Here is a 17,507-nt window from a genome sequence, read left to right as displayed (position 1 = left end):
GTTCACTGGAGGACATTTCCTGACAGAAGTGCCCCATTTCTTTTCCAACTTTTTATCGCTGTAATTACCTTTATATTGTACTTTATTGTGGCACTTCCTGTCTCTCCTCCCATGGGAGTAGGTGTGTTTATTGCCTTTCCCCGGCGCCGCACTGTCTCCTGGGAGCTTAGTGTCAGGCTTCCCAAGATTCAGTGCGGGAACAATGATCATGCTTGAGAACAAGCTGTGAATGAAGAGCATTCACCGCATCCAGGAAATCAATGCTTGTGGGCTTCACATGCCCACAAGCAAGATGGAAACAGCCAGCATCACATTTTTTTAAGTTATTCTTCAGTACGAAAACAGACAGAGGTGGAAATATTACACCAAAAACTGTGAGTATTATTTTGGGGTTAGCAAAGTGTCTCAATGACGAAAAAAAAAAAAAAAAGAAGATCGGTCGCCGGACTCCTACTTTAACCACTTCCCTACCCGCCCATAGTCATATGACGTCCACAGATGGGATCTCCCATCCTGGGTGGACGTCATATGACGTCCTGGGATTACCGGCCGTCTAGGGGGCACGCCGCGTTCCTCGGGTCCAGGTGCGTGTGCCCGGCGGCCGCGATGTCCGCCGGGCACCCGCGATTGCCCATTAACCGGGCCGGCATGTGGATCTGTGTGTGTAAACACACAGATCCACAGCCTGTCAGCTCTGAGGAGAGCGATCTGTGTTCCCAGAACGGAGGAACACAGATCGGTCTCCTCCCCTAGTGCGTCCCCTCCCCCTTCAGTTAGAATAATTCCCTAGGAAACATATTAACCCCTCCCCACCCCCTAGTGGTTAACCCCTTCACTGCCTGTCACATTTACACAGTAATCAATGCAATTTTATAGCATTGATCGCTGTATAAATGTGATTGGTCCCAAAAAATGTGTCAAAAGTGTCCGATGTGTCCGCCGTAATGTCGCAGTCACCAAAAAAAAAATCGCGATCGCCGCTAAAAAAAATTAAAAAATATATATTTTTTTAAAAATGCCATAAATCTATCCTGTATTTTGTAGACGCTATAACTTTTGCGCAAACCAATCAATATACGGTTATTGCGATTTTTTTTTACCAAAAATATGTAGAAGAATACGTATCGGCCAAAACTGAGGAAAAAATGTGTTTTTTTTTTTTAAAAATTGGGATATTTATTATAGCAAAAAGTAAAAAATATTGTGTTTTTTTCAAAATTGTCGCTCTTCTTTTGTTTATAGCGCAAAAAATAAAAACCGCAGAGGCGATCAAATACCACCAAAAAAAAGCTCTATTTGTGGTGAAAAAAAGGACGTCAGTTTCTTTTGGGTATAACGTCGCATGACCGCGCAATTGACGTTTAAAGTGCGACAGCGCTGAAAACTAAAAATTGGCCTGGGTAGGAAGGGGGTGAAATTGCCCGGTATTGAACCGGTTAAAGCTGAACTACTGTTATCTTAAAAAAATGTTCCACCATCCGGTTTCATGTGAAGCTTTCATAAGCCCACCTACAGTGGGGTATAGAAAAGAATCACTCCCCTTTAAAATCACATTTTGGTGCTTTGCAGCCAGAAATGAAGACAGACACGGTTTTTGCTTTATCCAGCTGTATTTACTCTTATCTCAACTTATAACATCCAACTGAAAGTTATAACACCAACCTGTCAGAAACAAATTCAAAGAACAGAAAACACTGAGTTGGAAAGAAGGATCACCCCCCCCCCCCCCCCCCTTTATGTCAGTATTTTGTTGGACTAGCTTTTTCTTTAATTACAGCCTTTAGTCTGTTGGGATATGTCTCTAACAACTTTGCAATATTTGCCCACTCTTCTTTGCAGACCTGCTCAAGTTCAGTTAAATTTAACGGGGACCGTTTGTTCACTGCAGTCTTCACATCATTCCACAGATTTTCAATGGAGTTTAAGTCTGGACTCTGACTAGGGCATGCAAGGACATTCACCTTTTTCTCTTTTTAATCACTGTGTGGTCATTTTTGCTGTGTACTTTGGGGCATTGTCATGGTGGAAGGTAAACCTTCCCATTGACAACTTTCAACTGCAGAGGGCAGCAGTTTTTCCTCAAGAATTTGATGGTACAGTACATCCAGAAAGTATTCACAGCGCTTCACTTTTTCCACATTTTGTTATGTTACAACCTTATTCCAAAATGGATTAAATTCCTTTTTTTTCCCACAAAATTCTACAAACCATGCCCCATAATGAGAACGTGAAAGAAGTTTGAAATCTTTGAAAATGTATTAAAAATAGAAAATGAAAAACAAAAATCATAAGTATTCACAGCATTTGCCATGACAAATTTGAGCTCAGGTTCAGCCTGTTTCCACTGATCATCCTTAGGATGATTCTACAACTTGATTGGAGTCAACCTGTGGTAAATTCAGTTGATTGGACATGATTTGGAAAGGCATACACCTGTCTATATAAGGTCCCACAGTTAACAGCGCATGTCAGAGTACAAACCAAGCCATGAAGTCCAAGGAATTGTCTGTAGACCTCCGAGACAGGATTGTATCGAGGCACAGATCTGGGGAAGGGTACAGAAAAATGTCTGCAGGTCAAAATGAGCACAATGGCCTCCATCATCCATAAATGGATGAAGTTTGGAACCACCAGGACTCTCCCTAGAGTGTGCCGCCGGGCCAAACTGAGCGATCGGGGGATAAGGGCCTTAGTCAGGAAGGTGACCAAGAACCAGATGGTCACTCTAAAAGAGCTTCAGCGTTTCTCTGTGGAGAGAAGAGAACCTTCTAGAAGAATAACCATCTCTGCAGCACTCCACCAATCAGGCCTGTATGGTAGAGTGGCCAGACAGAAGCCACTCCTCAGTAAAAAGGCACATGACAGCCCACTTGGAAGCTGCTGAAAGGACTCTCAGGCCATGAGAAACAAAATTCTCTGGTCTGATGAAACAAAGATCGAACTCCTTGGCCTGAATAGCAAGCGTCATGTCTGGAGGAAACCAGGCACCGCTCATCACCTGGCCAATACCATCCCTAAAGTGAAGCATGATGGTGGCAGCATCATGCTGTGGGGATGTTTTTCAGTGGCAGGAACTGGGAGACTAGTCAGGAGCGAGGGAAAGATGAATGCAGCAATGTACAGAGGCATCCTTGATGAAAACCTGCTCCGGAGCGCTCTGGCCCTCAGACTGGGATGAAGGTTCATCTTCCAACAAGACAACGACCCTAACCACACAGCCAAAATAACAAAGGAGTGGCTACAGGACAACGCTGTGAATGTCCTTCAGTGGCCCAGCCAGAGCCCAGACTTGAACCCGATTGAACATCTCTGGATAGATCAGAAAATGGCAATGCACAGACGCTCCCCATACAACCTGATGGAGCTTGAGCGGTCCTGCAAAGAAGAATGGGAGAAACTGCCCAAAAATAGGTGTGCCAAGCTTATAGCATCATACTCAAAAAGACTTGAGGCTGTAATTTGCACCAAAGGTGCATCAACAAAGTATTGAGGAAAGGCTGTGAATACTTACTTGTACATGGGATTTTGTTTGTTTTTTTATTTTTAATAAGTTTGCAAATATTTCAAACAAACTTCTTTCACGTTGTCATTATGGGGTATGGTTTATAGAATTTTGAGCAAAATAATGAATTTAATCAATTTTGGAATAAGGCTGTAACATAACAAAATGTGGAAAAAGTGAAGTGCTGTGAATACTTTCCAGATGTACTGTACTTTGCCCCATCCATTTTTCCTTCTATCCTGACAAGTGCTCCAGCCCCTGCTGCAGAGAAACACCTCCATGCTTTACTGTAGGAGTGGTGTTATTTCGATGGTTAGCTGTATTGGATTTCCACCAGACATCGTTTGGTGATAAGGCCAAATAATTCAAATTATAGTCTCGTGACCATAACACCTTTTTCCGTGTGGCCACAGAATCTTCAACATGCGTTTTTGGCAAAGCTCAGTCGTGACTGCATGTGGCCTTTGAGTAGTTTTTTTTTTCTTGCAACCCTCCCATACAAGCCACAATTGTGGAGAATTTGTAAAATTGTTGTCACTTGCACACAATGACCACTCTTTGTCATAAATTCCGGCAACTGCTCCAAAGTTGCTGTAGGCCTCTTGGTAGCCTCTCTGACCAGTTTCCTCCTGGCTCTTTCATCCAGTTTGGAGTGACGTCCTGATCCAGGGAGGCTCTGTGTTGTATTAAATACCTTCCACCTCTTAATGGACTTCACTGTGCTTCTAGGCATTGATAAAGCCTTTGACTTTTTTTTTTTGTACCCATCTCCTGACTCGGGCCTGTTCACAACTTTCTCCTGGAGATCTTTTGACAGGGCCTTGCCACCCAAAGTTAATTGCTACTACCACCAACTGAAATGCTCCAGTAAAACTCTTTTCATGCCAAGCTAATCAGAATAACCACAGCTGTGATTAGCTGCACCCGATTGAGTTTACAAGTCATTTTTTGGAGGGGATGGGCCTTTTTTCAACATGTTAGTGTTATAATCTTTCACTTGGATGTTACAAGTTGCACTGAGTAAATACAGCTGGATAAAACAAACACTCAATTTCAGCTTGTAAAGCAACAAAATGTGATGTTAAAGGGGGGGGGGGATTCTTTATTCTTTTCTATACCCACTGTATATACTAATAGTCTAAAGCACACAAAAGTAACTGCACAATTTTATTTAGATCTACCAAGTATATCATGCAAGGGCCTCCCTGTTTGGATACAAATTGATTTGATAGTTTAGGTGTGGCCCCACATTATATCATATTAGAAAATATAAAGTAGATTTTGTACAAAGAATGTTAATGTTCATTTACTCTAGGGGGATATAACAGAGTATGACTTACCTTATCATGCATGTATTATTAGGTTACATTCCCATAGACCTGGGGAGGGTTCACATCCAAATCTAAGTTTGCAGGACAACTGGATTTCAGCTTTAAAGAATTATCAAAACAGGGCTCACCCTACATAGATTCAAGTTTGTTACAATTCTTATATCTTCCTGTATTCCACAATCGTGCTCCACAGTTGGCCTTGTGTATTCTAGTAGGAACTTGTTTCTTGCCAGAATGACTGGTCACTGTTGCCTGCTTCCTAGGAGTCCAGAGACTGGTTGCTGCTGCCTTCTTCCTATAAGTCTGGGGACCACATGGTCAATGCAGGCTGCTTCCTAGCCGCATGGAGACGGCCCACCGCTGGCGGCTTCCTAGCCGCATGGAGACGGCCCACCGCTGGCGGCTTCCTAGCCGCATGGAGACGGCCCACCGCTGGCGGCTTCCTAGCCGCATGGAGACGGCCCACCGCTGGCGGCTTCCTAGCCGCAAGGAGACGGCCCACCGCTGGCGGCTTCCTAGCCGCAAGGAGACGGCCCACCGCTGGCGGCTTCCTAGCCGCAAGGAGACGGCCCACCGCTGGCGGCTTCCTAGCCGCAAGGAGACGGCCCACCGCTGGCGGCTTCCTAGCCGCAAGGAGACGGCCCACCGCTGGCGGCTTCCTAGCCGCAAGGAGACGGCCCACCGCTGGCGGCTTCCTAGCCGCAAGGAGACGGCCCACCGCTGGCGGCTTCCTAGCCGCAAGGAGACGGCCCACCGCTGGCGGCTTCCTAGCCGCAAGGAGACGGCCCACCGCTGGCGGCTTCCTAGCCGCAAGGAGACGGCCCACCGCTGGCGGCTTCATTCTTGCACCATTGACATAACCATGTATTTCAACTGTCTCTAAAGCGGTTATTTTTTTTTTTTTTTTTCACAGCCTAACAAGGACATTACAAAAAGAAAATCACATTTCGAAATATACTTTATTTCATAGGTGAGAGCGAACGTGGTTTCAAATTAATTGGAAATGTTATATAAACAGGACATACAGGACTGCAAAATACATTCACTCCATGAACATAGCTAAGAGTTGTGCAGCCATTCACTGTATTGTATGTCTATAGTCTAGAAGTTACACGCAGAGCTTTCAGACAAGGCCTGTACATCCTATGGCATCAACCGTTAAAAGGGTTTCTTGGCTAAGCAAAAAAGAGGGGCAACGGTTCCATAAAAATAATAGGAATATAGAGACTTTTTATTAGAAAGTGCAAACTATTACTGACTGTAGACATAAAATTTGAAAAACAAAACACATTATTTCAAACTAAACAGTAACATCACCAACCTGAAGGAAGTGAAGCTTTATTATTATTATACTAATTTACCACTTCACTGCCAACAAACTATAAAGAGCCTCATTTATCAGTGTGTGTGTGTGTGTGTAGTCAGAACGGTCTCAAAACGCCCCACCGCAATCAGATTCTTCCCTTCATGCTCCACCAGGACAGTCTGCTTGTCCCTAGGAACCAATCAGATTTTCCAAAACCATTATGAAGCATAAATGGAAGAATAAGGTTGCTATAGGTGGCAACAGTCTGAGGTACACTGATAAATAGGACCTCAGTTAAGGTTTCTCCATGGCAGCGCCAAGCACAAGGTAGAGTGCAGTGATTGGTAAAGGCTCCCAAATGCTTGTAAACACGGTATGAAGGTTCAAGATACGACTTTGATCAGCGTCTGTGCTGCAGTCTGGCGACAGGCCTCGATTTCAAGTGTGTGTTCTCGTGACAACCAACCAGACGCTTGTTTTATCTAACCTGCACCAGAAAAAAAAAAAAGAAGACGGATGCTGGTTGGCTGGAGAACACACTGAGTGTAGTGTGAAGAGAAAAAAACATAAAACAGGAACTGCATATTATAGGAAATTGGAGTTCTTCATGCTCTGGGGTGTGAACAAAGCAGTAGCCCATCCGACTCCTGCCAGATACAAGTTCAAGAAGAGACAAATCAAAGACAGTGAAGTTGAAAAAAAACTCAGCTTCACAGCCCCTGAACTACTGGTAGTATCTAGTCTGATTTAAAGAACGGTTGCTGCTGTGGTAGGTGGGACTGAAGCCACCTCTTCCCTACATAAAAGCAATTGAGAGTCCCTGACAGGAGGGGAATTAAAAGGCAATTGATGACCACATCTACTTTGAAATTGCACAAAAAGTTTTATCTATGAAAATGGAGGCAAAAATGGTGCTATTACCCACAGCAACCAAATTTCCAATTTAAAAAAAAAGGACTGTTTGCTACAGTCAACAGCTCTATTTTGCTTTCATAAATAGGCCTCAAAACCTGTTGAGATGACCAAAAATAAGCTAGCTTATTCACAGAAGTAAATGATAAAGAACCCAGAGGCTACTGCTAAAAATAAATATGCGGTGCAAGCAGTAAATGGAACAACCAATCAGATTCCAATGCCATTTAAATAGTGCAGGTGAGAAAAGGACAGAAGAACCTTATTGGCTGCCATAGACTTTTGATGGACCCAGTGACTAATACAGCTGTTGGTTTTGTCCTCCTGCGTAGCCTGTGAGGAAATAACCCACTTAGAGGCCTGTGCCATATAGTACACGCTCCAACTGGAATATGTACATCTATATTTTATATACTGAAAGAGGAATACATAGGTGAGCACACAAGATGTAACGTGTAAGATCTGTATGTAGATTTCAGAATCTGTATAAATATAGCCACATGACATACTGACTACATATTATACACGGATATCACTGCAGTTCAGATGAATTGTTGCATTCTATAGTTTGGATACAGCAGAGTAACATTAAAAGCAGAGTGCCATAATTTAACTGCACTTTATGAGAACTGAGCTAGTTGTGCCACTACAGAGAGCAGTTCAGGACTAACAAACCAATATATGTGACATTTGTGGGATCCTCACATAATAGATGGCTACACTGTACTGAAAGCTGGCATATTACAGAGATAGAAGGCATCTGTTTGACAGGAGAATCAATGTATACCAATGCAGGGAAGGAACGGAGTCCAATATTTATAGAGTGTAGGCATTTGAGGCCAAAGCAGCTATAAGACGCCGTGATCCGGGAGTCCTCAATGATGGGCAGTCTGACTTGGATTAGCCAGATGCGGGGGCTTTGTACTGAAAAGAAAACTAGTTGTCATTTCATAATCAGGCTGAACTTAAGCACCGGCTCTGTTCAGTTTGTTTATCCGAATGCGCATTCCAGGCTTTAGGCGTTAGAAAGAGAAAGGGGGGGAGAAAGAGAGACATGGCGTCCTTTTCTGTATCCCCTCCCCCTTTCTTCCCTGGTATGTGTACACCCAACGCAGACAGGTGTTCAGTCTATGTACATGTGACATCTACACAGCAGCCCAGTTCTCCAGTTCTCGCATGTCATCATCATCCTCCTCTTGCTTCTTCTTGGCTAGAAAAAAAAAAAAAAAAAATCCAAAATGTGTTATTTGATGCAAGTACTTTAATAAAGACTTTACTGTCCAGTCTTGCAAACCGCCCCGCCCCCCCACAAACATCAGTCATACAAGTGTAAAGCTGATTACACACCAAACTATTTTCTTCAGACTCTTTGCTTTAGATTTACCAAAACCATCTAATATGAGGGCAAAGCCAAACACTTTCAATTTGTATGCAATCAGTCAGGTCCTTGCACTACATAGTTGAAGGTAAATCTAAAGGAAATCCAACAACAAAAGTTGTATAGTGTGTATTCAGCTTTAGTGTAGTGTAATGTAAGAAGGGTAGAAATGTAAGCGACATGCCACTGCCAAGTGGTCCAGATGCAACTTAATTCCATTAAATGTCAGGGGTACAGATCAAGAAATAGCCAGCACGTTTTGTGGGGGGGGGCTACGTTCCCCCCTCTATCAGGGCTAGAAAGAACATAAGAAGATTACATCAATGCAATGTCCTCTCCACGGGGTCATAATTAAAACCAAACAGTCAATAATTACATTAAAGAAATAAAATAAAAAGAACAAGAGTGCTAAACAAAAATACAAATATGAGTGCTGATAAAAAATTTAAAACGTCATAACACTAATAATAATCATAACTATTATTAAATGATACATTGTGGATGGGATGTTAAATCAAAGGAAAAAAAAAAAAATTCTTGAAACTCGTATGTGTATAAATTAAACCATACATTATACAATCGTATAAGTCGTAAAATGAAAAAAAAAAAAAAAAATTAAATAAAAGAAATGAAAAATCAATTTACATACATACCAGTTTCAAAAGTCCCCCCCCCCCCCTTCTTATTTTATTAGGTTCACATCCCATTCACAATGTATCATTTTAATAATAGTGATGATAATTATTAGTGGTGTTATTATAATTTCTTTTCTTCTTTCAGCACTCATATTCTCTTTGTTATGTAAATATTATGACACTCATTACTATTGACTGTTTGGTTTTAATTATGACCCCGTGGTGGGGGCATTGCATTGATGTCAGATTGACATGATAATCTTCTTATGTTCTCTCTAGCCCTGATGAAGGGGGAACGTAGACCCCCTGAAACACGTTGGCTATTTCTTGATTTGTACCCCTGACCTTTAACGAAATAAAGTTCTATCTGGCCCTTTGAGCAGTGGTGTGGCCCTTAAGTTTCAACCCTTCTTACATTACACTACAAGCCGAGGAGACTGTGGAGATCCTCTGGGGTGTAGAAATCACTTGCCCAGAAACCAAATCATTCACATCAACAATACATAAAAAAAAATAAAAATAAATAAACAACAGGCAGCCTGCCAAGTTTCCACAACATCCTCATGCAAGATAAAGAGAAACATTGGGGGTTATTTACGAAAGGCAAATCCACTTTGCACTACAAGTGCAGTCACTGTAGATCTGAGGGGGACATGCAAGGAAAATAAACAGCATTTTAGCTTGTACATGACTGGATGATAAAATCAGCAGAGCTTCCCCTCATTTCAGATCTACCCCTCAGATTTACAGTGACTGGGCTTCCATGTGCACTTGTAGTGCAAAGTGGATTTGCCTTTTGTAAATAACATATACATATATCAAACGCAATTTTTTGGAGGGGGGGAATACACTTTAATGAATTAAAAAAAAACAAAAAAAAAAAAAAACTAAAAACAGCAAAGGTAACCCAATTTTTATGAATAATGTGAAAGATATTACACTGCAAAAATCGTGATCTTTATTCTAAGCAAAAAAATTGTGATTCTCATTTAAGCTAGAATCGTGCAGCTCTACTGGGCATCGAAAAACATGTGTGTAGGAGGAAGAAGTATAACCTCTTGAACTTCTAAAAACTGTCCGTCAACTATGGTTTGAAAAGCAATCCACTGCGGATTGATATTTAGAGGGCAGTAAAGTCTGCCACACATGTGAATGAGACCTAAGGAAAACCCCTAAAGCCAGGTGCTCTTGAAGTTCTATGGTCAATGGACCTAACGTCCACAACCTAACCTGTCAAAGTCATCACATTAAAAAGGACTGTCACGTAACAAAAAACTGCTGCAGGTATAAAGTGGAGCCATGCTGTTTTTCCTACCACACCCGAATCTGATGGGCATTGCTTTGGGCTCTTCCTGTATATTCTTACTGGTCAGTGAAGCAGATAATAGAAAAGAAAGGGTGGGGGCGGCTTACTAGCAAGCTCCAACAATACCAGGAAGTTGCCTAATTTTCAACCCTCTTTCCACAAATAGCGTAAAACGAATCCCTAGCTCCCTGTGGTGACCTCCTAGATCCTATGCCATGGCTGCACATGGGGCCTCAACATCCGGCCAAGTCTGTGCTAACTCGCACCCCTCCAAGTGCTGTGCCCAACTACGCTCATTTCTAAATGAAAGAATTTCTGTGGACAGTAAAGGAGATTTTAAAGAGAAAAAAACCTTGTTGATCATCTTATTGCCTGGTGGACGGCGTGTTTAATCTTCTCTTGCAGAGCTACAGAAGCTGCTATCCGATGCTACCAGGTGTGTCAGATAGTATGTCTCCAGCCGGGTACTTTGGTTCCCCCTGCCATCCAGTAGAGGACACCGAATGACGTAGAAGCCAGCAGCTGAAACATCAGCACAAAGCGAAGGAAGCACTTTTCAACACACCCAAAAGAGTTGGACAGCAGCTGCACTTTTTACAAAACATTGAAGATTGGACTCACCACCAACTGGACAAATAAGTATTTAACTATCTTTTACAGGGCAGCCCCTACTCAATTCCTTTATTTTAGTGTCAGGGTCCGATTAATTTTCTCTAAGAATTTAAAGCTACATGTACAGCCTGGGTGCCTAGGATCCAAGTGGGCTCCATGTGGATTGATTTGGAGACCAACATGAACTTGTATGCACTTCAGCATGGTTGCTCCCTTAAAGAGGATCTTCCGTCGCTTTGCAAAAAAAAAAAGTCAGCAGTTACAAGTACTGTAGCTGCTAACTTTTAATAAAAAGGACACTTACCTGTACAGGGAACCAGCGCTGTCCTCACCTGGGCAGGTTCTTCGCCATTCTTCAGGTCTCCAGCACGTTTACTGTGGGAAGCCAGCTGTGATAACTTGCAACTTCATAGCTGGCTTCCCGCTGAACTTTGTGAATGAAACAGTGCATGGGAAAACCTTCAGGATGAATAAGGAACACACTATGCCCTTTGCACACAGTTAAGTCTTTGGAGATAAAATGCTTACCTGGCTTTGCAGGCAGAGAAGCTGCAGGCACATTTGGGAGCGGCACAGTTTCTGGACCATGAACCTCCAAAAGATTCTTATCTAGTTCTTCTTGTTCTAATTCTTCCAATTCTGCCAAGAGTTCATCCTGGAAACAAAGACAGACAGTAAAGAAGTACTCCTATTAAAGGGGCAGCTGTGAAAGTTAAATAGAACGTCCTTTATGGCCTTTTATTAAAATCAAACAAGTATAGGAGGAGCACATTGTTTGTTTTATAGCTTGTGCAAACAGGCAAATGGAGCATGAAAGGGGGAATGCAATGTAGAAAGGGGACTTTACATTTGGCTGTTGTAGGACGGCGGGGGGAGAGCAGTTACACTTGCCTCCTTCTGTGCTTTCATTCAACCCTTAAAGGATAAGTTCACCTTTGCAGTCGCTGCCGGCCCCACGCCTCCCCCCCTTCCTGTGGCAGCAGTATGGGGAGTATTTCCTTGTACTACCAGTCACTATTTGAAAACAGCGCAGCCATGTGGGGCTCCGCTCACAAGGCCACGTCATTTATACACACAGCTGTGCGTGTCTGAACGAACTACAAGCCCCGACATCTTAGCGGCCATCGGCTTGCAGTTCTCAATTAACTACCACAGTGCTTTAGTTCGAGTCGAGTCTTCCTGTCAGCGAGAATTGTCTTTCCCACTGACAGTGTGCAGGAGACCTGCATAGCATCAGTGATCTGCTGATGGCTGGTGCGATGCTTTCCAGGCTCCTGCAACAAAAAATAAATGCACATTTTTTGTAATGCTCTCCAATGTCCAGTTCCAGCAGACTCTCAGGATAGCTGTCTGCCGTACCTCCAATATGGGCAAGCAGGTACTTGACAGCAGGAAGAACAATGAACTACGAGGACACTCACCAGCGCCCTTGTAATTCGCTGGGAACTACAAGCCATCAGCTGCAATGGGTGAAGGTACTTGTAGTCTATTAATTCACAAGGAACTGTGAATGAATGATGCAGCTGTGCGGACGCCATTTTCAAATACTGACAGTGGGTTTGGGGAGAGGATCCCCCACCCATTGTCACAGGGAGAGGGTTGAGGGGAGGGAGGAGGTGCAGAAACTGGGACATGCAACATGTTCCAAAGGTGATAAATTTAAACACTCCTTCATTTAAAAAAAAAAAAATCCATAGAGAGTAAAAATAAAAGCACTGAAATAAGGCAACTATAATAGTGTCTTCATATTCACCTCTGGGCCAGCAGTTGCTCAAGTGAGAATGCTGAAAAGATGGCTCTCACCACCCTATGCCTTAAACTTTCGTTCTAAGCGCCTTGTTTGAATTCGAAATGTCAATCCCCAAAAGCCTATAGAGCAGATCTAGGTCTACTGACCTACAACAAGCAAGACTGAAAATCACATGCTTGTTCCAGATCTGTGCCTCAAAAAAGTACTATAGCCAGGCAACTAGCCACTCATTGTCACGTGTTTTTTCACCTTATTGCATAGGATGCATTAAGGTGAAAAAAAACACAAACCTTTACAACCCCTTTGAGCGCACATTTGTGCGAATGGCCTGTTTGCCTCCACAGGATGCACAGGTGTTCTGTATATTCCATGCAGGCAGTCCCATTCATGTCTACTGGAATGCAGCAGCTGCACAGACACTGATTATATTCTGACGCAGGTGGGTGCTTGTCCGCGAAAGCAGACACAGTGAATTCAGAGACAAGCACTCACATGGATGTCAAACTGGAAGCAGCATCTGTATCTGTGCAGCTGCTGCATCCCATAGACATGAAGCAGCTCAAGACAGGAAGTATGTTACGGGCCAGATCACCAAATAAAAATAAAACCACATCTAAGGATTAGTGAGCTACAATAGATTACATTTTATTTTGGGGTTTAATACCAATTTAAGTGCATCTAAATCCAAAAACAAATTGTAATATATTAAAGCTTACCGGTCCTGAGATCTGGTGGCTGCATTCGTTTTCACTTTTCAGGCCAACATCATTTTTAGCAAGTGTACCCAGTATACAAGTATACCTGTTGATCTTGCCAGAAATATAATGGGGTGATTTACTAAAACTGGAGAGTGAAAAATCTGGAGTAGCTGTGCATGGTAGCCAATCAGCTTCTAACTTCAGCTTGTTCAATGAACCTCTTCACGTCGGCCTTTAGCAAGTGGGCTTTACCGCCGAGTGGCCTTATATATATGGCCCTGCGTAAGCCACTTACCGTGCTCAGAGTACGCCCCCAGAGGGGATCAGTAAGCTCCCGATAAATACTTGAGCTTCCGAACATGTGACCGCTGTGACAGTCAATCACAACAGTTACATGATCGAATGCCCACCGCCCAGCTTTTAGAATGCTTACAGGGCTGAGAGGCGATCAGCGTGAAAGGGTTACGTTTAACAAAAAAAAAAAAACCTGGAAGCTGATCGGTTTCTATGCAGAGCTGCACCAGATTTTGCACTCTCCAGTTTTAGTAAACCAACCCCAGCGTTTGCCACTTTGTGAGCTAAAAAGCATATAAAAAAAAATGATCCCACCAAATCCAGCTTGTGAGACAACCATGGCTACTTCCATACATACAGTGGATAGGTGAGTGTAGACTTGAAGGGACAGGAAGTGTTATTCGCAGCATTATCAGGTGAAAATAAAGGGAAAAAAGCCTGAAGACAACGTCAACTAATCCAACACTACATCTAAAGAGTGGTAACCTGCAATGTATGAGGTTTGTATGTATTTTTACATTCGCTTTGCTTTTAGTGATTTCAACATCTACTTTTTTTTTTTTTTTTTTTTTTTTTTTTTAGATGAGCCCAGTGAATCATTATAGAATATGTGCCCTGTCTTCCACAGTGCCTAATAGTATTTACACCACAGCCTGTAATACTGTACTGTTCTAATCCGTGTTCCAGCACTGTATGGGGTTATCCTCAGCTTTCACTGCATAATTTAATATGACAAATGGCTGCTAACAAAATGAGCTTTCTAGAGCAGCGTGCTAGCACAGCTTTACAGGAGACCTGACAATGAAGTCTGTAGTCTGCTCTCATGTAATTCTTTCACAATGCAAATGCCTGCCAGTTACAAGTGTTTGGTGTGAAGTGTTGGAAATGATAAGAAGCAAAATCTTGGAAGAGGATTTTAATTGGGTGTATGGAAGGTTAGATGGGTTTATTTGACTTATGGAATCAGGACCTAGGAAGGTCTTTGAAAAACTCATAAGGCATTCTATGCATAAAGGTAAAAAACCTGTGTGAAGCAGCCCTCAATCTCCCCCCCCCCCCCCCCCAATACTTGCATTAGCCCCTCTCGATCCAGTGATGTCCACTTGGCTATCCGGGGACTCACACTCTTGACTGGGCAGCGGAAGCCATCCCACTGCTGTCAATCAAAGCCAGTGAGCCAATCAGGAGACTGAGGGGATGGGGCCAAGCCATGGTTCTGTGTGTAAATGGACACAGAGCCGCAGCTTGGGAGTGTGGCTCCTTGGGTGCCCCCACTGCAAGCTGCTTGTGGTGGGGGCACCTGGCAGGAGGGAGGGGCCAGGAGCGCTGAAGAGGGACCTGAGAAGGGGACGATCCAGGCTGCTCTGTGCAAAACCAACTGCACAGAGGAGGTAAGTATAACATGTTTGTTATTTTAGAAAAAAAGGGCTTTAGTATCGCTTGAAGCCCCGCCATAGTAAAAAAAAGATAGTAGAAATCAGAAGGAGAAACGGAGTTAAAAAACCTGAATTGAACTCAACCACCAAAAAACTGCATAGAATATATAACATTTCTCACTAGACTAATAAATTCACATTTTATTAATCAAAAAATAAAAAAAATAAAAATTGTATAATGCATTTAAAAATAAAAGTACCAAACCCACATCATACACACCTAAAAACACGCATTCACTCTGTCACTACATACTCAATAAGCCCTTAACAGGTAAATCAATACATAATGATTTCGTAGACAAAAATCAAATAAATCTAAAAATGCAAAAAGATTAAAAAAAAAAAAAAATCAAGTGATAATGGTGATATCATGCATGGTGGACAAATAGAACTATGGAGACAAAGAGTTCAAGAGGAAAAAGAAAAAACAAGCCAGTAGCCATTCAAACCTTGATATCCTTGTGAAAGGTGATGGTAAGTATCAATACTCCAAGGTGCCAGGTACAAGGACAAATGGAGAGGCATGGATCTCTGGTTGACTCATATTGTAAAACCTTCCATAATGGTAAGGAAGAGATGAAACTGCGTGGTCCAGAGGAGGATAAGTATTCACCAAAACAAAGTCAATAACCGTCTAGACTCTAGAGCAAATTATGTCTGTATGGTTCCAAGATGGATTCTATGAACATAACCTCCCTCGCACATCAGTGTACATTCAAGTCATTTCCCTACCTCCCCCATTGGTGATCCGTTGGTGTATGGCTACGTACAGTCAAGAGGTGTATTCTCCTGCATGAGAACTAAGGGCCTATGAACTACTGGATGGATAAGTATGAAAAAAAACATACATGTTTTATTGAACAATTTACAGTTTGAACATATTTCTGCAGGTTATAAGCCAATACTGGAGAAATGCATATAACAAAGATATGTGGCTTATTACATATAAACGGATCACCAATGGGGGAGGTAGGGAAATGACTTGAATGTACACTGATGTGCGAGGGAGGTTATGTTCATAGAATCCATCTTGGAACCATACAGACATAATATGCTCTAGAGCAGTGATGGCCAACCTTGGCACCCCAGATGTTTTGGAACTACATTTCCCATGATGTTCAACTACACTGCAGAGTGCATAAACATCATGGGAAATGTAGTTCCAAAACATCTGGGGTGCCAAGGTTCACCATCACTGCTCTAGAGTCTAGATGGTTATTGACTTTGCTTTGGTGAATACTCATCCTCCTCTGGACCACACAATTTCATCACTTCCTTACCATTATGGGAGGTTTCACATTATGAGTTAAGAGATCCATGCCTCTACATTTGTCCTTGTACCTGGCACCTTGGAATATTGATACTTGACATCACCTTTTACAAGGATACCACCACTGAATCTACTGGCTTGTTTTTCTTTTGCCTCACAAAATCTTATACTCTATCTCTGTAGTTCCATTTATCCACCATGCATGAAATCACCATGACCACTTTTGATCTTTTTGAATTATTTGATTTTTTATCTACTAAATCATTATATATTGACACTGGTTAGGGGGCTTATGGAGTATGTATATAGAGTGAGAGAGGTGGATGCATGTTTTTAGGTGTATATGATGTGGGTTTGGTACCCATTTTAATGCATTATACAATTTGCATATATCCATTTTTTGGTTAATAAAATGTGAATTTATTACAATCTAGTGAGTAACATTATATATTCTATGCAGTTCTTTGGTGGTTGAGTTCAAATCAGTTTTTTTAACTCAGTCTTTCATGCACTGATACACTCCCACTGCTTACAGCGACTTATCTTTATTTTCATTTTTATTATTATAATATATGTAGGTGATTTTTGGGGTAATCTTGGAGCGCCTATTCTAGGATTTATATATAGTAGTAGAAATCAGGCTTTGGGCTTCCTGCCATCTAGAAAGCTTACCAAATGTTGGTGAAGACCCTGCCGGCACACAGCAATCCTGTGTTAGGTTTCACATAAAGCATAAAGAAAACCTGTTGCCGATTTTAGTATGCTTACTTTGGCTATTCTATACATATGCAACTTTCAGGTTTAGACAATTTTATTTTTTCACTCACCTCATCAAACTCCTCTCCAAAACCAATGGGTTTGGAAATGGCATCTGAGATTTCATGTGCCACCTCATGCTGGTCAGCGATGTCCTGCATTAGTTCATCAACCTTATCAATATCCCTGTGGACAAAACACATAGTATTTTTATAAATAGATAAACCAGAAGAACAAAAGCAGCCCGCCTATTAAGACCCCTTTCACACCAAGGCGTTTTTGCAGCATTTCAGCGCTAAAAATAACGCTATTAAAACGCTC

General features: G+C 42.2%; 1 protein-coding gene across 1 annotated transcript in view; it reads right to left on the bottom strand.

The window, feature by feature from the left end:
* Positions 1–5,773: 5,773 nt before the first annotated feature.
* CHMP4B (charged multivesicular body protein 4B) overlaps positions 5,774–17,507 on the bottom strand; it is a 31,973-nt gene continuing 20,239 nt past the window's right edge. Inside the window, exons 3-5 of the mRNA XM_073606355.1 lie at positions 17,258–17,372; positions 11,511–11,637; positions 5,774–8,261 (exon numbers count right to left, since the gene is read on the bottom strand). Coding sequence (XP_073462456.1) covers positions 8,197–8,261; positions 11,511–11,637; positions 17,258–17,372 — 307 coding nt within the window. The 3' untranslated portion in view covers positions 5,774–8,196. The remainder of the gene's footprint in view (positions 8,262–11,510; positions 11,638–17,257; positions 17,373–17,507) is intronic.

Source organism: Aquarana catesbeiana, linkage group LG12 (genome assembly GCF_042186555.1).
Source record: "Aquarana catesbeiana isolate 2022-GZ linkage group LG12, ASM4218655v1, whole genome shotgun sequence".
Classification (NCBI taxonomy): Eukaryota; Metazoa; Chordata; class Amphibia; order Anura; family Ranidae; genus Aquarana; species Aquarana catesbeiana.
The sequence above is the reverse complement of the archived record's forward strand: the minus strand, read 5'-3'. Positions and strand labels throughout refer to the sequence as shown.